Raw genomic sequence first — 23,436 nt, 5'->3', positions numbered from 1 at the left:
GATATTGTTTGTTGACTTTTTGGTGCCCGTTCTAAAACTCACTTTTAATCGTATTCCTACTCACCGTAGCAATTCAAAAACCTAATGCGATACTTGAAACACTTTGATTTTTCACGCACAATGCGCCTGGGAGCAATACATCACTTATATTCGTCAATTTGTGCTCGAAAACAGCACCGAAACGTGAATTCAATGAGCCAACATTGTTTATGAATCGGATGCGCCGCTCTCATTGATTGGATGTGATGTCAGTTTTTATGTTTGGAATTAAAATTTGTTTGGATATTCATACACTTGCTACAACCACATATTTTACAATTTCATAGCACTCAAAAAACAATGTACGACGCAATTTAACAGCAAAAATGAATATAAGATATTATACAGTTCAAAGTAAACAACACACGCATGGTGTGAAAAATGCTTATAATTTTGGTCAAAAAACATGTTTTTACTACCAAATGAAATAAATTGTGATTTTGAGCTTTTAAGAAGTTGTTGATGAATTCATATCGACAATAATACCTTTGTATGAAACGTGTGCTAGTAATACTTCCTACATAATTATGTGGGTGGAGGTATACATGGAACATCATGATTTATTTTTGGCCGACGCACATAACATTGTGCTCCGCCTTGTTGGGTGGCTCGAGAGGGTGCTTTAGCGGGTGGCTCGAGTGGGTGGCAACATTATGTTTACGTGCTCAATGAACCTTCACCTTGAGCTCAGTTTTTCGTTTTGGACATGATTTTTATCAGTTACTTTCCCCTTAGTAGAGAGGAATTGCAAGCATGCCTTCAAATTTTATCATTTTTTTGTGATGAAAGCTTCTAAAACATCAGCAATGGGGTGAGGTTCTTTACAGGCCTTGTCTTCATTATTCGTCCATATGTAATGATAGAATGGGTTCATAACTGGATCATTGAAGACTTAAACATATTTTCGAAAAAACAGCTTATTTTGGAGAACCGTTGTTAAACCGTCATACAAGTGTGAGAAGCGGCTCTGTTTTGCTCAAAACCTATGAGATAGTATTGATATAAGTTGTCTCTAACCGAAGGAACAAATTTCTTCCTCAAAAAACTGCTATAGACCTCTGTGTTTTTTTATTAAACTTTAACAAAACATAAAGGCATATCAAACCCATAAGACGCAAATGCCCTCAAAAATAAAACCCTGGCGAAATATTTTATTGTGACCATGAATATAGCATAGCCCATAAATATGTGAAGAATTAGATGCCCATCCAAACACAACGCTTTCTATATATATCCAATGCCTAGCAATAGAGCGCATTGTTTTTTAGGTATAGGAATAGCACACTACACTAGCCAGCAACTGCGCTGGCTGAGGTTTCTATTGTATGGGCTTCCGAAAGAGGTGCACTTTGCGAAAAAGGACCACGTGATTATTGAGCTGAAATCGAATTCAGGTTAACTTCTGCGTTCATGAGTCCTCTCATGGCGTATTGGTAACGCGCCCCAACTAGAGATCGGGGAGTCGTGAGTTCGATTCTCACTGAGAAGACGTGTAACTTTTTCGCAAATCTTCACATCAATTTGTCCATCTAATCCAATTGCAAATTATATGTAATGTTTAGCTTTTCGGGATTATTTTAATTAATCAAAATAATGGCAGTAGCTTCATTTGAAAGTTGTTGACGCAACTAGACGATACACGTGCGAAAAAAATTGCATTGTTATACGAAAAACCCGTTTTTACACTAGTGAGCGGTAAAGGCATGAACGGCTACTGATGTACTGATGTTACTTAAAAAAAAAAATCTCGAAGAATTGAGACAGCACATGCTTTAAAAATACAACTTTCTCCAGGAAGATCGTTTATGTACTTATTACATATAAGTTCTAATCGTGAGTTTAAATTATCATCCTGTTGTTTATTAACTATTTGTTTAGGATTTTCTGGAATTCTCCAAGACTATTTATTCTAACAAGGGAAAGTCACGATGGTGTTACACGGGGTTTTCAACCGAACTATTTTTGTTAGATTCTAGTTGTCGAAATATGAAAAACCCCAAAGCCTTTCGGGTGATGGACCAGTGGTGTAGCTAGAAGGGGCTGTGAAAGAGTCAATTTTGTACAAATATAATTTTATTGAGTCAATTGAAAATTTGATAAAAAGATTTTTATCATTATTTATTGTGATAGTAATGAACAGAATTGATATTAAAATATAAATTAAAAATTTGGTTAAGAAAATTATTTGAAAGAATTTACAGAGAAATTGCTAGTGGAACTTTCAACGAAATATCTCAGTATAAGATTTCACAGAATCAATGATTTTGTTTTGAGACAACTCTGAACTTTTAAAAGGTTAGGTAAAATCAGTTGAATCCGGTAACATATTCCGTAATCGATTTGTAAATAAAAAGTAGACACAGAAGAAATGGTTGTCCTGCTTGAGGAATTCACGTTGATTTTTTTCCAAGGTTTTCAATTTGCAGCAAAAGTTTTAAAGTCACTCTTTGACATTCCTTTAGGTTTGAGGAATTTGAGTACACCACAGTATACTAAAATTGTTCCACATTATACTAAAATTCTTCAAGAATGGCTGCAAATTATTATTAGGTATTAGTCAAATAATGTTCGATAGTTCTTAAGACTGTGTTTTAATAAGTTTTATTTAAGTTTATTCATGCGGAATCACTATAAAAATTAAAGCAAGGCCAAAGAAAGAATCAACTGCTAGAAGAAAAAACATTTTTTTGGACATTTTCACACCAGCCTTCCATCTGATGAAAACTACCCAGGTTAAAATTTCTTGAAAAGATCTGTTACGAGTTAAAATAAAAATCCCGCTACCTATTGTCTTAGAAATTCCTTTTTTTTTTTTCTATTTTATTACTTTTTTTATTAGTGAATTCTTATATGGGAATCCACCGGACATCTCGAGCAGGAAACTTCCCAAAACCATTGGAAAACGTAATGCAGTGAATATGCTGCTTTATGCTAAAACATTCAAAGCAGCATTTGCATAATTTGAAAATATGAGTATTATAATACTTATTATAGGAACCGAATTTCCAGGATATTGACGCTTTTTTGTAGCACGGTATTTTTGCAACGAAGAGATGTTCTATCTAAAACAATCTAAAGAATCAACAAAAGCATGTTACATAATATCTTTTCCCTGTTACTATTAAAAAAAAAAAAAACTCCTTAAGGACTTTTTCATGATTCCATTCAAGATTTTCAACGTCATTTTTAGCATCAGTGATCAATACTTGCTGCAAAAAATACTTCAATTATTATCCACGGTAGTCCTCATGATATTCCACCAAAAAGTTTTTTCTTGGTAGTCTATCAATATTTTTTTCCGAATGTGCTGATGTAAACTCATAAGAAAAAAAAAAGTTGGATTAAAAACAAAAAAAAAAAAACTTTTACGTATCTTGAACAATCTAAAAATTCTTGATAGCAGTTCACAGAAATTTCTCTCTATAATTGTTTTAGAAAAAAATATGAATTTGGAAAAAAAATTAACAGAAGCATTTTACAGACATTCTAGAGTGAGCTATTCTCGCTGAAACCAGGCCACCATCAGGTCACATCGTTAGAATTCCAAATTTATGTCATTGATCGCTAGTATATGCTAAGACTAAAAAGTGGTTGTTTCGTTTTTCTGAAATTGGTCGACCGCTCGTACGCTAGCTAGCAAACAGTTTGCGAAAAAGCCCATTTTTTTATAAAACTTAGGTGTTTCTTCGTGTGATATGTCTCATATTTCCCTCGGAACACATAGCAAACTTAAGTTAAGTCTAATTAGTGGCATCGTATAGAGGAAGGTCAAAACTTTCTTTTGAAACTAAAAAAAATTGGTGGCCATTTTAAATTTGGCCGCTTTTTTGAATTTCGTTAGAAACCCCGTTTTTTCACCAGAGGCGCACCGCTAGTTTTAAATTCTAAGATCACCATCAGAAAGCTGGGGAAAAACTGAATAAGATAGGCCACAAAAACTAGGCGAGCCATGGTATTTACTCTATCAAATAAACGATTTTCTAAATCATGCTCTACAATTTTACTGTATATGGCGAGTGGCAATCAACTTTTCAGTATATGTCGAGTAGCAATCAATGCAACATAATTTTTTGTACAACAAAGAAACAAGTTTCAATCGTTGGAGTTTTTTTTTTCTGAGTCGGGTGAAGAATAAGAGTAAAAATTTAAGTGCAAAAATTCTGGCGGCCATTTTGTATACTGTCGCCATTTTGATTTTAAGTACTAGAATGAGTTTGTTCTGAATTTCATAATTAATTTCAAGAAACTTTTCCAGGTACTCAACACTTCAATGGTGGGATTGTTATACTTCTACAATATATGTGGGAAAACCTCGCTTTTAATCTACAGTATCAGTGCAATGTACAGTGGGACGGATCCAAAAAAAACGGTCAAAAGTACAGATATTATGACATCCAATAAGCTTGAATTCCAGGGCTCACGAATTTTCAGCGCTACCACTTATAGTCAAAAGTTTTTATCAACTGCCGAAAGGGAAAATATGATACTTTCATGATTTGTAAGAGTTGTCTGCGTCATTTTGCGCCGAAGGCAGTTATAGAGACCTCAACTATCCCTTGAAAAAAGAGCAATTCATAAATAACTTTGTTACTTCAAAAGACAGGGGATGATATGTTCAGCAAAAACATGGGTTTTTCCATGACAAACAACTTTGTGGAAAACACAGAAAATGTATAAAAATCTTGGAAAAAAGCTATGATAAAAATATGATTTTTAGGAGCCATTCACATACAACGGCATATATCTCAAAAAGTATTAGAAATAGAAAAATCGTGTCTTCGACAAAGTTGTTTCAAATTGCCAATTCTACAACTTTGCCGAAGCCACCATATGTCTATCTAAATGTTTTGAAAAAATAGTTTTTCTATCTCACTGCACAGTGGGACGGATTGGGGTTTTAGGAGGAAAGATGGAACTCACGCCTTCAATTGTAATTTTACGTAAAAATGATGTTCTACAAAGTTGTTCCTATTATAAAAACAATTTTTTTGGTCGGACCGAAAATTAGGGTGGCCCTTTGTAAAAAAAGATAATCATCAAAACTTTTTTATTTTAAGGAATATTGGTATAGTTTGTTCTACAAAGTTGAAGATCAGAAAATTTTAAGCGGATTTGACAAAAAAAGTTTTTTTCTAGCTCAAAAATTGACCTTTTTAGAGCATTTTTCGCTATTGATTTAGGGTGGCCCTTCAAAAATAGGTTTTTGTGTTCTATTATTTTTATTTGAGTTTCTCAGCTAAGTTGCCTTCCCATCACCTATAGAGCCGATTGAAACGCATATTTTGAAGCCTGTACAATTTTTCCTATGAAGAGTTATAAACATTTTTCATGAAAAACAAACGTTTTTCCACATGCAGATGTATTTGAGGCAAACAAAAAGTTTTTTTTTGCATGACAATAATTTCCTTTCGGCTTAAATATGAAGAACAAAATGTTTTGTTTCATTTTTATATTAAAATACTTGTGAATACATTCAAAAGAGTTAAGCAATAAAAATAAGAAAAATTGTCTTTTGAAAATTTCTTCTAAATTTATTTCACGGTTGAATTTCATATTATGCCATCCTTCTAAACTTACAAATACTTTTGTTTTGGGATTCACCAGCCTCATCGGGAAACACTCTGATTGGAAGTAACAAATGTTTAATTACCGGAAATCCGTTTGCAAGTAATTTGTGCACCGTAGGAAATAAAGCGTACATGAAACGGTTGATTATTAAAGTATGATTTCTGATTATGATGCTGACTTTTCAGTCTTTTTTGAGAGCTTTCTTTGTCATATTTGTCATTTTGCATACGTGTATCGTATGTATGATACGTATCGATATCGTGTATCGTATGTATGATATCGTATCGATGATACTCCATGTCCATAAAAGCAGAGTTGCACAATATCGGTCATATCAGCTGATGGCTGATGGACTAAAACTATCAATATCAGTTGCGAACTATCAATATCATTTGGATCTGACAACCAACAGCTGTGATGCGACATCGCGCTCTAGATCACAATCACAGCAGAATGAGTGATCACGTGGTAATTACCCACGCTATTAATGTTTTTCAGTGACCAACACACAGTTTCAATCCGTCTGCAGCACTATCAAGAATATCGTACTGATAAATTGCCAATTTAGATGCTTAATTTAAGGCTAAACTTGGGCCATCAGTGATATCCATAGTCTATCGCCATCAATGCACTGGTGATGGAGTAGAGCATGACGTTGATGTGATATGAAATGATCCGAATTGTATCGCAGTCGGCCTGTACAAATCAGCAAATTTCGCGCGTTGATAGTGACAGCAAGCAACTCTGCATAAAAGTAATTGAAATTTTCATCACGAAAAGATTCTTGTATCTTTTTGTTTCAACTTGCTATATCTTGTATGTTTGCGTTTCAATAAGCTCTCAAAGTGATGGGAAGGCAACTTTTCCGACAAAACTTGAAATTATAAAAATAAAACTCTAAAACCTGTTTTTAAAGGGTCACCCTACATCAATTGCGAAAAATTCTCTAAAACGGTCAAATTTTGAGCTAGAAAAAAACTTTTGGTCAAATCAGCATAAAACATTCTGATCTTTAATTTTGTAGAACAAACTATAGCAATATTCCTTAAAATAAAAAAGTTTTGATGATTATCTTTTTTTTACAAAGGGCCACCCTAATTTTCGGTCCGACCAAAAAAAATGTTTTTATAATAGGAACAACTTTGTAGAACATCATTTTTACGTAAAATCTCAGTTGACGGCGTGAGTTCCAGCTTTCCTCCTAAAACCCCAATCCGTCCCACTGTGCACTGCGAGGTGGATTGGTCACAAAACTTTTTGCATCAAAAGATGCGCTTTAATACACCAAGAAACTTCTCCGAACAAACTATATCGCTAAAATCAAAGGTTTGGTCGCTATTCAAAAAGCGCATGAAATCGAGAAAATAAAACACAGCGCGCCGTCACGTTATTTTTAGAGTGACTATTTTTTGAATTGATAACTGTTTTAGCTGTTACGTCAGTTTTTCTGTGCTTTTGGTATAAGGAAGATACTTTAGACTACTAAACCTGTTGTTTTTGAAAATAGTACAAATGACTCGGTGCCGACATGTGTGTTGTCTCATTGTTGACTACTGTTTGCTATTACACTCGACTTTTTTTTGAGCAGATTGTCTTGTTGTTATTACTTATACATTTTTTTTTATTAATCGATAATATATGCATGAATTATCACGTGTCTTCATTGATTGCGCATAAACATGATTTTCACTATATATTTTGAGCACGCCCCTATGTTGGTTTTGCTAGAAGTTGATTATATAAGTCGAGGTGAAAGAATAAATCTGAATGTGAGATGATGCTTCCAAAACATATGATTACTTTTAGCTACATGTTTAAAGGATTCATACGAGATCCTGAAGCTGAAATGAAAGGTGAACTGTTTGATACTTTGTCCGTGAAATTTGTGCCTTCGAAGTTTTGGCACAATTTTAAATTTTGATTCCTAAGTGTTTTGCGTTAAAAGAAAAACTCAAGATGTTAGTCAAAATCCTCAACAAATGTAATGTTTGGCAAGATTTTTAGGGGATTTCAATAAAGATGCATCGTAATGATCCGTTCAGGTTCATATAACATTGCAGTATTTTGGTATCACTCATCGAATCATTCTCATCCCATTTTTCTTATTTATTCATTTCCATTCAATTCAATGTCTAAAAGTACATAGATATATTTCACAGCAACCTAATTTTTATTATATAAATAACTCATGGCTGCGGCAGTAAGTGGTAATTTGAACCTATGTTTTTGGTAACATTTTTCAAACCAGTTTTATTGTTTTAGGTACAACATTTTAAACCAAAACTTGAAAGTACCAAAATATGAACAAAATTCGGAAAATTTGTCTACTAATAACAGAATGCCTGTATTGGAACTACTTGCATGTAAGAAGTAAATCATCAAATAGAAAGTCCGAAATAAAATATCAATCATACACTCACAATATCATCACACCAAACACTTACAAACCGACCATTTTATCTTTAAAATCATATAATATCCAAATTTGAACACACACAATTCAACCCACGCCTTTGAGGATATTACATCTGCACGAGATGTGTAGTAGTGCGAATATTGCACCATAGCTTTTACCACTCGTACCTGCCGTCAAATTCGCGATTGCCTATTGTTCCTCAAGCTGAGCGTGCACTGCGGAAAACATGATATTGAATGGAAATCAACTGCTTTTTAATCAATCGTCTATGCTGGATGTGATGTGGCCGTATTTTTAAGTTTGCGCATTCTTTTTACGTGGCGACGCTTCTACTCGAATACGAATAGTGGAAACACGTGTCGATCTGACTTGGAAATTGATATGCTGCATTGCTTTTTCACATTCTAGGCAACGTTTGGAGCTGATGCGTGAAATGTATCACAACGAGGCGGAACTCAGCCCAACATCGCCGGACTACAATGTGGAAAGCCTCACCGGTGGAGATCCGTTCTATGATCGTTTCCCGTGGTTCCGTATGGTTGGAAGGTACGATTCGCGAAGTTCAACTTGTCTTGTGATTGCACCTCTAATTACCATTCCTCACGTTCACACAGATCGTTCGTATATTTGAGCAACTTGCTGTATCCGGTACCTTTGGTACACAAGGTAGCGATCGTCAATGAACGTGGCGATGTACGGGGATATCTAAGGGTGGCCGTTCAACCGGTTATGGATGAAGAGAACGCTGACTTCAACAATGGTGTCAAACAGTCGGCTCGTATCGTGTTCGATGAGGAGCAGAATGGTGGCCATAAGGTTCCGAAGATCCGTACCATTCACGACAAAGATGAAAAGTACATTGAGGGATCGAACGACATCATGAAACTGGAGGAATTGGAACAGGAGGATGCCGACTCGGGTCGGGGTGATTCGAGTGTTGCTTCCGAGCTGCATGAATCGAATGAACACGAACCGGGCGAGCATCTGCAGCCGGGTAAGGAATTCACATTCCGGGTTACGGTTTTGCAAGCTACTGGAATTGCGGCGGAATATGCGGATATTTTCTGTCAGTTCAAGTGAGTTCATGCGTTGTTTGAAGAATGGGGTGGTTGGTTATTCATCATTACCGCTTTTTCAGCTTTTTGCATCGTCACGAGGAAGCATTTTCAACGGAACCGGTCAAGAATTCAGGCTCAGGAGCACCCCTCGGTTTTTATCATGTACAGAATGTAAGTAATAATCGTCTTTTTGTAGAACATCACTCTCACAGCTTTTGAATTTACTCCAATAGATAACTGTTCCCGTTACAAAGTCGTTTATCGAGTATTTGAAAACACAGCCAATCGTATTCAAGGTATTTGGTCACTATCAGAACCACCCGTTGCACAAAGATGCCAAGCAAGATTGCCAGATCACGCGTCCACCTCCGCGTCGTATGCTGCCTCCTAGCATTCCAATCTCCCAACCGGTGCGATCTCCCAAATTTGGCCCATTGCCGTGTCCTCCTTCGTCTACAGTATTAGCCAAGCATGATGTGCTGGTTTGGTTTGAAATTTGCGAACTCGCTCCAAATGGTGAATACGTACCAGCAGTTGTTGATCATAGCGACGATCTACCGTGTCGGGGTCTGTACCTTCTACATCAAGGTATCCAGCGCCGAATAAGGATAACCATAGTGCACGAACCAACGGCTGAAGTCAAATGGAAGGACATTCGTGAGCTGGTCGTGGGCCGCATTCGCAATCAACCGGAACCGGCAGATGAGTTGGACGATTCTGATTCTTGCGTTTTGTCGTTGGGACTGTTCCCCGGAGAAGTGCTTGAAGTTCCTGGGGATGATCGATCATTCTTCCGTTTCGAAGCTGCCTGGGATTCTAGTTTACATAATTCGGCGTTGCTCAATCGTGTCACACAAACCGGCGAACAGATCTTTATCACGCTAAGTGCATATCTAGAGGTAATATCATTTCCGATGATCAATGAGATTCGATTTATTCAATTATTCGTTACCACCTCTCAACAGCTTGAGAACTGCGCCCGTCCGGCTATAATCACCAAGGACCTAAGCATGATTATCTACGGCCGGGATGCACGCACCGGTCCACGTTCGCTCAAGCACCTCTTCTCGGGCCAGTATCGCAACCCGGAGGCGAACCGACTGTCCGGCGTGTACGAGCTGTCGCTGCGGAGAGCTTCCGAAGCAGGTAGTCCAGGTAGAAATGTGCTAGTGTGTAGAGAGCTAACATCGCAATAAAAAAATCCGCTTCGCACTCTTTTGTTCTAGAAGGTTTTTGCTTCGGATTTTGAGTTTAAATGAAATTACTTCTGCGATAACTTGTTTCTTGCACATACGCAAATAGCAGGGCTGGTAATACGTCTCATTTTAGATACCTTGTCACTATTTCAACAGAAATCTCTGGAAGGTCCCTTAAGTTACTGCTTTACCTTTTCTCCCTGCTGTGATTCTTTGTATAATTTTTTGAGGCTCCAGAGATTCTATACATAGTGTAACCAATATAATTTGGACCCCTTTATATTTTGAACCCTTTGGACCATTTTCCAACAAATTTCCCGGTTTGAATGAGAAGACCAACTCAGTTCTCATGTCGTTTGGATAGATAGGACTGTTTTACACTTGCAGCAAGTGTAATTCATTGCTAATCGAATGATTAGACTATGAACAAGCATATTGCATAAACAGTATTTTAGGTTTTGTCTCCAATCGAATGTAAATGCCGGCGGTCCAAAAAATATATACTTTGTTGGTCCAAAATGTATTGAATTTGACCCTCGATTAGATTGAAGAAATTTGAGAAAAAAATGAAAAACAAAGTTTTGTTTTTTTCAGTCCATATTCGCACGGTCGACGTAACCACCAGCACTATCACTGCTGGGAAAATGCGTTTTTGTTTTACCAGCTGCATTTTTGAATCTTTCAACAATTTCGATCAAACAATCTGTGTATTTGCTAAAGATTGAAATTTAAAAGTTTTTACTTTTGTCAACCGCAAACGCATACGTAATTTTGTCCGTCAAAGCAGTGAGTTTGTTGAACGATTATAGGGATTGACGTAAACACCAGGTCACTGTCATAGCAACCTGGTTTCTACACTAAACTTTCAGAATAAACGCTAGGCAAACCGGATGTTTGTTCAGATAAGTATGTCAATCCGTTTTCCTCTAATAATTCGAATATTTCAGAAAAAATAAGTTCTGTTCGCATGTCCAACGAGTGTTTTAAGTAGGTAAATAATGCATATAAATGAAACAATCCATTTCGGTCAAATAGGCGCTTACGCCGACTATGCAAACATGGGCAGTACAATTGAATCATGTTTGACGTATTTTGGAATATGCACTACCCGTCATAAATTCTTACTCACCAAAATAGGTATTGCAACACCCAGTTGAATATTGAATCACCCCAACAAATTTAGCATCACCTCACAATAGGTAAATATAAATTTCTATATCTCGGGATCCTTGTGATTTGCAAAGAACCGATCTTCAGCGAAGTTGTTCAGCGGATCAAGGAAATCCGGAAGGCAAACAGTATGGTTCGTAATTTTGCCGCTAGATGACGCTAGTGAGCAAGTAAAACTGAACATTTTAAGCAAGTTCTATCTTGTGATCCGCATTAGATAGAAAGTTCGAGTCTTCGGCAAAGTTGTTCAGAGTGTCAAGGACATCCAGAAAGCAGAATTAAAAAAAAATATCCGATTGACACCACTAGTGAGCAAACAAAAATAAGAATTTCAAGCGAGTTCTATCTTCTGATTCAGATAAGATAGAAAATTGGTGTCTTAAATATCCAATGCTTCAAATCCGAATCACTAGGAAACAAAGTAAATCAGGACTGAATCATTGGAATATGAAGTGAATTAGACCTGAAACTCTTGAATATGATGTAATACCTGAATCACTTAAGGCTAAGTAGCCCGTCATTCGTTTTGACAGCAATGATGACTTTTCAGCTTGCATTTCAAAGTGATAAAACTCAGTCTCGATAGTTTATATTGAATTGAAAAAGTATCACTGTACGCGCTAACATGCATAAAGTATGCTGATACTTTTTCAGCTGTGTCAGTGCAAAACCAACTGATTTTCTTTGATTCGAAATCGTGAGATGAATAAGCAACAATCATCAACGACGCGTACAAATTTCAATGACGGCCTACTTTGCCTTAAACATGAGGTGAATCTGACATGCACACTTAGTTGAGCTCGGCTAATTTTCATTCTTTTGCCGAGATCCGCACAGCCGAGCGATCAGCAACAGAGTTTTAGCTGATATCGGCATTCTGATTTAAGTGTGTGATTTGTTAAAAATTAAGTGAACCAATCCAGAATCTCTTGAAAAAAAAAAAATGTAAATCAGCCTTAAATTTTTTGAACATGAAGTGAATCAGACCTGAATCATTAGAAAATTAAGGGCATTAGGCCTAAATTGTTTGAAAGACATGAATCAACGGATAATGCAGTTGAACAAAATTGAATTACTTGATCTTCAAATGAATCAGACCTGAATTACTTGAATATGAAATAATTTTGACCTGAATCCCGTGAATATGAAGTAATTCAAACCTATAACGTGAATCATGCCTAATGCACTTGAATACGTAATGAATCCGACATGAATCACTTGGAAATGGAGCGAATTCGCTAAGATTAATCTAACATGAATTCGCTAAGATTTTTCTAACATGAATCAGTCCTTAATCACTTTTATATGAAGTGAATCTGTCCGTCCGTCACTTAAATATAAGGAAGGTGAATCAGACTTGTATTACTTGTATATGACCTGAATCACTTAAACATGAAACCTGAAACATTTGAATATAGTGAATCAGTCTCGAATATGCAGAGATTCCAATCTAAATCATTTGAAAATAAAAAAGCATCAGACCTGAGCCACTTGAACAAATATTGAAACATAACTTAATTACTTGAAAATTAAGTAAATCAAACCTAAATCACATGAAAATGAAGTAAATCAGTCCAGAATTCCTTCAATATGAAGCAAATCAAACCCGAATAACTGAAAAATGAAATAAATCAAACTTTAAACACTTGAAAAATGAAATAAATCAAACTTTAAACACTTGAATATAAAGTAAGTCAGACATGAATCACTAGTAAAAGAATGAATCAGACCTAAATCCCTCAAATATGAAGTCAATCAGTGATGTCCTCAAACATGAAGTAAATCAGCCCTGGAATCGTACCTGAAACCGTACCTGGAACACTTGAATATAAAGTAAATCAGACTTGATTCACTTGAAAATGAAGTGAATCAGCCCTAAACTGCTTGAACATGAAGTGAATCATTCATGAGCAACTGGAAAATGTAGTGTAACAATACTGGTACCAGTGTCTGCATATTTCAATATACAGTCAACAACGCCGATCCTCAGTAGGCTCCGTCATCGTTGAATTCTTCTTTGTGTGAATGTTTGTTTGACAATACATGCACGAATCTGGTAGAACGTGCATTCCGTTTTTCAATTACTTTTGCTACACTAATTCTCATCCACTACTGACATTCAAATTCAATTTCACTAGTGAAAAAAATCATTTCCGTCAGAATACCCCACAAAACATCCGCAAATTGTAAAAGTTGTTGTTCACTCCGGATTTCTTTGACTGTCTGCACAACTTTGTCGTAGGTTTGAACTTGCTATTTCATCAGGATCACAATACAGAACTAGTTTAAAATTCTCAATTCAACATGTTCACTACCGCCAAATAGTGACAAAATTATGAACTAAACTGTAAGCCTTCCGGATTTCCTTGACCTTCTGAACAATTTTCCAAGAACTGGAAGATCTTTCTTATCAAAATTACGAGATAGAACGTCTAGGAAGTTACAAATTTATTTCCCAATCTGTTTTCCGGATGCCCTTGACTTTCTGAACAACTTTGTCGAATGCTCGAAATTTCAATCTCATCTGGTTCCAAGTTAGAATTTGTTTGATTAAATATGTTTACTAGTGCTACCTAATGGAAAAATAAAGAATTAAACTGTTAGCTTTTCGGATGTCCTTGACCTTATAATCGACTTTGTCGGAGACTCGAACTTTCTGTCTTATCTAGATGATTAGAAAGATGCTCATTTATATCTGCTCACTAGCGCCACGAATGAAATTACCTGTCTTCCGGATGTCATTGACATTCTGAACAACTTTGCCGAAGAATCGAACTTTCTATCTTATATGGATCGCGTGGTAGAACTTGCTTAAAATACTATATTTTTCATGCATACTAGCACCACCTAGCGGCAAAATTTTGACCAAATAGTCTATCATCAATTTTACATGCTCACTAGCGCCATCTAGCGGCAAAATTGCGAACCAAACTGTTTGCTTTCCGAATGTTCTTGAAGTGCTGAACAACATAGCGAGATATAGCATCATTAATGTTTCTGTTTGAGGTGATTCAATTTTCAGCTGTGTGTTGCAATACTTTTCAAAGCGAGACTGTATTTATGACGGGTAGTGTACATTACCATGTGGGCATTTTCATCTCATAGAGGAAGTGTTTCTTTACATTTTGGCATGTTCGTTGACTTGGTTAGGCTTTGCAAATAATAAATTGGGACTAAAACCAAACATCACTACCTTAGAAGGTCTAATATACGACCATTATTCTATTTCATACTTTCTCAAACCTAACCTAAAATCTACAAATTCATCAAAAAGAAATTGGAAAAACGCAAACTCAACCATCTATTGTATGCTTGATGTTCTAAACTTCACACAATTACATTTTTTGTGTAATTGAACTAGTGAAAAGTAGAGCTACTAATGGCTTCTGATTTCTTCATAGATTTCTCAAAAGAAAGCTTCAGGAATTCCTCCATATCTCTGAAGCAATTTTCATAAAAATTCGTCTATTGTTTTAGCATATTTTCCAAGATTCCAGAAAAATTCACCACGTTTTATTCTAGGGTAGAAGAAATTCGTTTAGTAAATCTTACAGGACATCTTTCTCCAGTAATTCTTCCAAGAATTGTTTCTGAAAGTCCTCCTAGGATTATTTTATCAAATCTATTAGAAACTCATCCATTAATTCCACAACAAATTCGGCCACACTTTCCTCAAAAAGTTTCAATATATATTTCTCAAATTTAGTTCACAAGCATTTTATCCATGGATTATTCCAGAAGTCTCTTGCTTGCAGAATCCTCAATTAAATTGTTCATGGAGTCTTGACCAGTTAATTGAGGATTGCTCACCAAAAAATGCAACTATTGTTCTTGCAATTCCTCCCATTATTTCTACAGAAATTTCAGAGGTTTTTTTTAAGGATACCTCAAGAAAATCCTGCCGGATTTAGTTTCATTAATAAGTTCCTTCATAGATCCCAGCCGGTGGTCTCTCCTGCAAAATTTTATCATGTATTTCAACAGGAGATTCATCTGCGATTACACTTAGATTTATTTTTGAAAAAAAAAAAAATCCTTGAACATTCTTTGGAGAAATTCTTTGAGAAATTCCTAGAAAAAAATCCGGAATAAATTCTTCTAGGAATTCTTTGGATAATTTCTGGGAGAATCTGTTGAATTTCTGAGGGAAGCATTTTGGGAAGAATCTCTGGAGTATTTCTTTAAAGTATAATCAGAGAAATTTTGGGTTGAACTCTCAAAAACATTGCGAATGGAAATTTTAGAGGGATCCCTTAAAATCCCGGGTGGATTCTCAAAAGCAATTTCAGAACATATCATTAAAGGAATTGCTAATCATTTTTTTTTTTTAAAGTCAAAACAAAAATCTTCCTGCCCGATCGTAGGATAAACTCTATAGCCTTGTGAAATTTATCGACGATTTTTTTTACGAATTCCTGAACGGTTCTCGGAAGAAATTTCTGGAGGGATCGGTTTTGTTATTTCTAAAGGTATCTTTGTAAAAAAACCTGGTTAAATTTTTAAGGTATTCTGAATCAAAATCTTGGAGAAAGTCCACAAAGGAATCACTTAATCAATTTCTGAAGGAAATTTCGGAGTTACGCCTGAAAAAAAAAACTTGAGTAAATACCTAAACTACATTAGGTTTAAATTTCTAGAGCAAATCTGGGAAAATACATGAAGTAATACCAGACGTTATGTCACAAGGAATCCACAAGAAAATTCTTGTAAATAATCTCTAAGAGATGTATGGTCGGATTCTTTGAAGAATGTTTATTACAATTCAGGAGTTTCCTGGTCCCTATTTGGTCAATTTTTTCAGGCATGATGTGTCTAAAGTTCCTATTTTTTCGACATTTAGTCACTACCAGCCCTGAATAAGTATCTCTGCTTATCTTGATAATGATTGCTAGTTTAGACTATTGGTTCGATCGAATGAATTCTTCTATTTTACCAATACAGCATCAGTTTCAGCACACTTTTTCTCGACACTCAAGTTACTTGACCAATGGTATATCTCAAATAAACATAATCTTACAATCAACAGGAGTCCAAAGACGTCAACGGCGCGTTCTGGACACGAGCTCCACATACGTTCGCGGCGAGGAGAACTTGCACGGTTGGCGTCCACGTGGCGATTCACTCATCTTCGATCATCAATGGGAGCTGGAAAAACTGACTCGTCTCGAAGAGGTTGGCCGAGTTCGACACCTGCTAATGCTCCGCGAACGTCTCGGAATGGATACCACGCCGAATCCGACCACCAAAACCGAGAAGGACGTTTGCAATTTGGCACAGCGAGCGAGTGCATCGCCGGTACACATGGTCATTCCGCCTTCTCCGCAGACACCAGTCAAAGATCAGCAAACACCGACCCTGCCTGAACGAGAACTGACCCCGCGTGAAACGGAGCTGGTTTGGAAGTGCGTGAAGCTCATCCAGGGTCGCATTGGAGGTAAGGGTGATCCGAGTGATACCAGCAATCAGCTTGCGGTAGATGCTTCTCCAGGAGACGAAGGTTGTGCTGATATGAACGCCAGCTACATATCGGGTAATTCCATCGAGTTGTGCTCACCGGACCGGGTGGACATCCCCAACGGATGGGAAGCTCCTGCACCGGTGCCGCAGTCGCAAGAAGTATCCCTTAGATTGTATGTGCCGGAATTGGAGGAGATCCGAGTGAGTCCTGTGGTGGCTCGAAAGGGATATCTTAACGTACTGGAACATGGCGGCTCCGGTTGGAAGAAACGATGGGTCACCGTGCGCCGTCCGTACGTATTTATCTTCCGTTCGGATAAGGATCCTGTGGAGCGGGCGGTTTTGAATCTGGCGACCGCGCAAGTTGAATGCAGCGAAGACCAAGCGGCGATGGTGAAGGTGCCCAACACATTTAGGTGAGTTTGCGGGAAACATTTGGTGGCTTATGAGATGCAGATACTTATTTGTCTTCTTATTACAGCGTCGTCACAAAGCACCGAGGATACTTGCTGCAAACGCTTGGCGATAAGGAGGTTCATGATTGGTTGTACGCTATCAATCCACTGCTCGCAGGTCAAATTAGGTAAATTTGAGACAGCGTTTAGGGATAGTACACAAATTATGTCACGCTAAATTTCGACTTTTTCGACCCCCTCCCCCCCTTTGTCACGTTTTTTGTATGAGTTCTCTAAAAATTTTGTAAGGCTTGTCACGCTTGACTTGACCCCCCCCCCCCTTGGAGCGTGACGTAATTTGTGCATGACCCCTTAGATTAGCGTTATTATAAAGGGCTAATAAAGGGCTAATAAAGAGGCCAAGTGGTTAGAGTCCACGGCTACATAGCAAAGCCACGTTGAAGGTGTCTGGGTTCAATTCTCGGTCGGTCCAGGATCTTTTCGTAATGAAAATTTCCTTAACTTCTCTGAGCATAGATTATTATCGTACCTGCCACACGGTATACGAATGTGAAATGGCAACTTTGGCAAAGAAAGCTCTCAGTCAATAACTGTGGAAGTCCTCATTGATCACTAAGCTGAGAAGCCGCCTCTGTCCCAGTGAGGACGTAATACCAAGAAAAATCCATCTAGATGCTCCCATATTTATTTTTGTACATTTCGAGATGCTCCATTTCTTAACACCCTACTTTTACATCATTGAAACATATATTCTAGTATTGTTGTCTACTATCATTGATATCCCATTATCCTTTCTTGCAGATCCCGCCTGGCGCGACGTAACGTCAACAGTAGTAGTGGCAGCAGTACAGTCGACTCGTCCGCTATGTCGCAACAACTTCAGGCCAACAGCGGCGGTTCGGGTAAATGAGATACAATAACGATGGAGTCCGTGTTGGTCTACTGAGTCACGAATCGCACAGAAAAAGATCACATCTCTGCCTCGATGGTGCCCGGTTAATAGTGACTTCCAGGCACCATCGAGAACAGAGGCGGCGAGGGCGACGTTTGCTGGGATACGATCCGAACGAGAAAGATTGCGTCGCTCGCCAGTGGACCAGCACCACCAGTAACACCGGTGGACAAACGGGCAGCTTGAAGGTGCTTCTTTACGGTTACGTTCACGAGCTGGGTTGGTTCTGCACCAGACTCAATGAGTTCTTGTTTATGTTTGTTTTCCAATTGCTATACGAACGTTGAAGCTGCTTCAAGGAAGCGGTCCAGATTCATAAGTATTACTAGAGTACTTACAACAAGTGCTATCTTACGTATTAGAAACAAGAGCAAAAGACAGAGAGACACACGGAACTTCATCGGAAAGTTAAGTAAGCTAAATATGAGGCAAAGAAAACTAGTGAAAGTCAGACTTTACTATGTTACTATAATTGTAGATTGAAAAGGCTTAGCATTACTTTTGAAAATGTTCGTGCACAGCGAACATTGACTGCTAATATTAAAGTATTTTTTGACCTTTAGAGAAAATATATATATATTTTTATACACTTTTTATTTAAAACAAATTTTGTAGATAGTTATTCGGATTTTTTGTTTCTGAAACAAAGGAAGTGGGAACATCAATTTTGAATCGGTCTTTGTAAAGCGTCGGTATAAGCGCTGGCCAAATTTAAGCAACTCGATAAAACATCTTTTCGATTAAGATATTCCACGACTAAAGCAAATCCAATCGAATTTCCGTAAATAAAAAAAAACCTAAACCAATTTCAATACAATTTATAATGGTAACATGCTGAAAGTTCAAAACGGGTGAAATTCGTCAATAGTTATACACAACCACAGGTTCCCAGGTGCTCAAGACCCTCCAAAGTGATCAATGGTAAAAGAAAGCATTCACAAAACACTCATGAATGGCGCGAAAAATGCAATCGACTGGCATCTAGGCGATTATTTAAATAAGTTTGTTTTACTTGCGTTCTGCTTCTGTTGATTTTCTGTTGATTTATGTCTATCGGAATAGCTATTTTTACTTGCGTACAGAAAATTAATGGAGGAAATAATACAATAAAATTGATATTAATTATAGAAGTTTAATAATTAGTCAAGTAAATAAATCAAAACATAATAAAAGGCAGAAAAATATTGAACGTATAAACCAAGTGAAGAAAACTACAAATAGACATATGTGTATATCTTTTCTCTAAAGCAGATCAAGCAAGAAAACCTAAACCAAAATGCTAATTACCAAGAATTTTAAGGACTAAATCAATACTCAACTGAGGCATAGTTTGAGAGGGAAAACTCATTCACACACACATAATTCAGCAACAAACACCCACACAGATGTACAGCCAAGAAGAAAAACTTACAAACAGGCAAACTCCCAGTATTTAAACGCTATTTCACTCCCCGATATTTAATGGACTCTAGGGCAAATATTTTGTAAAATGGAAAGAACGATATGAAATGGATTCAAACCGATTGAGGAGAGCAAGCTAGCTGTGTCGATTCGAATAAATTATTGTGTATAGAAGACAACTGCTTATAAATGGTTCGTTCGTAAGTTTTAGTTTATCATCTTATGTATTCAAATCGGGAGAGAGGTGGGAAATAATGGACAGCTTCGTTAGGACGACAAACTGTTGCCTCGTGTTAGATATTGTATAGGATTTTAGGAGTTTTCCTTTGAAGAAGCGTGCGCCGTTGGCCACGCAGCAAAAGCAGCACGGTGCAAATTGTTGCAAATATGTTTCTTAGAGCCGATATATAAAAAAGCTTCTTTCAAGTTCAAACAAACCGTCACAACGCGTACTAGTGGTACAATAAGTATTTTACCACCTACCTATCTAGTAGTAGACACAAAGAAGCGAACTAAACGCCGAATACACAAATCACATAACACACGCTTCAATTCGAACGTCGTTCATAACTAAATAGGAAAGGAAAAAACGAGAAATCATAAGGAAATAACGCTTCAATTTGCAAATATGCTGCGCGTATTGCTATGTTAGAATCAGCTACTGAACGATTTGATAGGGTTTGGAGGAAACGGCAGCCATCGGCTAGGTGAGAATCTCCTGTGTATAGAATCTGTAAATATACTATTGGCAATTTGTCGTTGCAAAAACAAGAAGAAGGATGGCTTCGGTAGTTCGAAAATTGTACACGATGTGGAGCTTCTAATTTTTAAACTTCCCAAGCAATCTGTCACCCTTTTAATTTGGTTCAACATTTCCCATCTTCTAATTTTTCAAATCACCTTCTTCTATTTCTTGTTTTTAACAACAACAATTTGCCATATGTTGCTTTTAATCAGTCGTCGTATAAAACTTCGTTCAGAAATATTATCAGTTATTGATTTGTGATGTTTGTATAATTAGGTTCGTAGACTTCATTCGCTGCTTTTGTTGAAAATGTTCAAATATGCTTGACTGTACATAGTAAGAAATTTGGAGAAGCCTATTTGCTATGATTGTCGATACGGTGCCTTCAAATGTATTCCATTCGTTTCAAGATTTTTTTTTCAAGGGATTTCCATGAAAATTGAAGAAAAAAAAAAGAATTCGATATTGGAATTTGTTACATTTTTTATTCAATATTAATTGCTCATTGAAAAGTTTCATCTATAGTTTCGTTGTTAACTATTTTTGTGAAATCGCTTGAAACAAACATTCACCATTCAACTTTAGTTTTATTAGTTTAAAATTGAGTTTTATTCTACGAGTACTTAATCAGGTATCAGAAGGCCGGTTCTAGAGATACGTTCCTCCCATTTTTCAACTTAATTAAGTTCATCTACTTGGGTTCGATATGCAATAACTAATCTCAATCTTGAGTTGACCGAAGCAAAGGCTTTGATAGTAGCTTGATTATCAAAAAAGGAGGATATTACTTTGACCATTATGAGCTGTTGATATGATGGTTGCAATCCATACACAAGAGCAAACATTTTAACCTGATAAACGATGCAGTGTCCGCCAAAAGAGCAAAACTGATGCAATTACGATTCACGAGAATATACACCAGTACCAACTGTTTCTTAAAGATCGCAGCGATCAGTATAACATACAATATCGTGAGAAACACAACTTCTAAGACAGCTACAAGTTCCTTTATAGTAATAACGAAGACTGCTTGATTCCGTATAGAGTTCTGGAGCTTGCACACAGACTCCAATTCCTTCTACATTGTTTCTTGGGTCTAGCTAGATCGGAATTCCATTTTGGAATCTCTCTTATAAACTTCACAGACCTTAGAGGATAAGCTCCTCCAAAATCTTAAAAAGGAAAAATGAGACACACAAAAATGATCAACATTTTTTTTAAGAAGGGTGCTTCTCAGATTTTCAAGGAGTAAATTACTATCCAAGCTGAATGCCCGTACATTTTTCTTAACACTGCTCATGAGATCTTGGGCGAGGCTTTACCCATCTCTCTTGCACAATTTTTTCTTCAAAGCTTCATCGGTTTCCGCTTTTATTCAACTTCTTCTTCATTATCGCCCAAAACTTCTCGATCGGACGAAGTTCTGGTGTATTTGGCGGGGTCGCCTTCTTCGGGACCACATTAACGCCCTTCGCTTCGTACCAATCCATTACAGGTTTGGCGTAATGGCGCGAGATCCGTCCAGAACGACCACGGTTAGAAGGAAGGAAGGGCAGCAAGCGCTTCTGCAAGCACTCCCCACGATAAATCTGCCCGTTTTTGGTGTTGGTTGTAACCAACGGTTAGCAGTATCGTTTGCACTCGCAGATCGCCTGCCACAACAGGTATTTCTTCGCGAATTTGTCTATCTTTCTCTTCCGGAACTTTTTCGGAACCTCCATGCGGGACGTACCGACAACAAACTCGAGGTCGGGGATTTGTTTGGAGTCCGCCTCGATGTGTATGTTTCGTCATCCATGACGAGACAGCTTGGCTTGACCAGTCACTCACGGTACATCTCCCGCGCACGCAATTTGGCCACCATGTTTTGCAGTTTTGATTCGCGTCCGGAACGTCTCAGGAATTCTCCACTCGGGTCAGATTGCACGGACGCTTGTGCGGACTGGAATTTTTCTATGTCATCAATCGGTGACACATGACTTATTTCCAACGCTGCTTCAGCCGGTATGTCAATGGCGATAGCAAATTCTACTTCCTTGCTATTTCTGGCTCGTGGGAATCGTAGCAAGGGCGCATTTGGTTGACATGCGAACTTACCAGCTTATAACGCGAGGGTAGACGCGAATTGCGAAGCGAAGCGAAAATTGCATGGGAAGGAATAACAATTCTCGAAAACTTATTCATACAGACTCAAGTCAAAAAGTATGCAAACTTACTTTATCGATCCTACGTGTTTTGCAGACGAAATTCTACCCATTTTGCTCTGTACCAATTCGATTTTTCACTTTTAGAACGTTTAATTTCTGGATTTACAAAACGACGAAAGTAAGATTTTCAACTTTCGCATCCTAACCACTACTTTCGCCGCCCGCTGTATGGAGAGACAAAGTGACTTAACCACGAATCAAAACAAAACACTACTTGAGTCGATTTTACACTGGTAGAAAAACGTCGCAAGTAACTGAATAAAACGGCATATAATTTTGTCATAAAAAATCTTGTGTGAAATAATAGGAACTCCACAGTTTCTGAACGCGAGCTCATTGTATGCAAAATTTAAGCAATGTACACGTCGAAAAAATGTTAAAAAAGTGGTTCATTTTAAACCAGTTTTAGAAGACAGGTTGTGATTCTTCTGAATTAATGATCTCAAAATCGTATGCAAGTTACTTACGCCGATTTGAAAAAGTAATCGAGAATTATCAATAATGAAATGTCAAACTCCAAAGGATTTCCGCGTCGCTTGATGCGTCTACCCTGGCCGACACCTTAGGTGTCGGCCAGGGTAGACGCGTCACGCGAAGCGATGCGAAAATTGCCTGGGAAGGAATAACAATTATCAATAATGAAATGTCAAACTCCAAAGGATTTTCGCGTCGCTTCGCGTGACGCGTCTACCCTGGCCGACACCTTAGACTTCGTGTTCGCGTCCAGTAACACAATATAGTGAACGAAACTTTTCCTCTTGGTGACTCGACCTGGCACCCAAGATTTTGTGCTTCGGGAATGCTGTTTAAC

The 23,436-nt window shown here is 37.5% G+C and overlaps 1 protein-coding gene across 8 annotated transcripts in view; it reads left to right on the top strand.

The window, feature by feature from the left end:
• The window catches only part of LOC5565492 (kinesin-like protein unc-104), a 129,939-nt gene extending 109,759 nt beyond the window's left edge, over positions 1-20,180 (top strand). For 6 of the 8 annotated variants that reach the window (XM_021854081.1, XM_021854079.1, XM_021854082.1 and 3 more), the window contains 8 exons: positions 8,432-8,569; positions 8,638-9,099; positions 9,162-9,252; positions 9,315-9,980; positions 10,047-10,236; positions 16,474-17,320; positions 17,386-17,487; positions 18,122-20,180. In XM_021854081.1, coding sequence (XP_021709773.1) covers positions 8,432-8,569; positions 8,638-9,099; positions 9,162-9,252; positions 9,315-9,980; positions 10,047-10,236; positions 16,474-17,320; positions 17,386-17,487; positions 18,122-18,230 — 2,605 coding nt within the window. In that variant the 3' untranslated portion in view covers positions 18,231-20,180. The remainder of the gene's footprint in view (positions 1-8,431; positions 8,570-8,637; positions 9,100-9,161; positions 9,253-9,314; positions 9,981-10,046; positions 10,237-16,473; positions 17,321-17,385; positions 17,488-18,121) is intronic. The other 2 variants (XM_021854085.1, XM_021854083.1) reach the window with 1 other exon arrangement.
• The last annotated feature ends 3,256 nt before the right edge of the window (positions 20,181-23,436 follow it).

Source organism: Aedes aegypti, chromosome 3 (genome assembly GCF_002204515.2).
Source record: "Aedes aegypti strain LVP_AGWG chromosome 3, AaegL5.0 Primary Assembly, whole genome shotgun sequence".
NCBI classification, from domain to species: domain Eukaryota; kingdom Metazoa; phylum Arthropoda; class Insecta; order Diptera; family Culicidae; genus Aedes; species Aedes aegypti.
The sequence above is the reverse complement of the archived record's forward strand: the minus strand, read 5'-3'. Positions and strand labels throughout refer to the sequence as shown.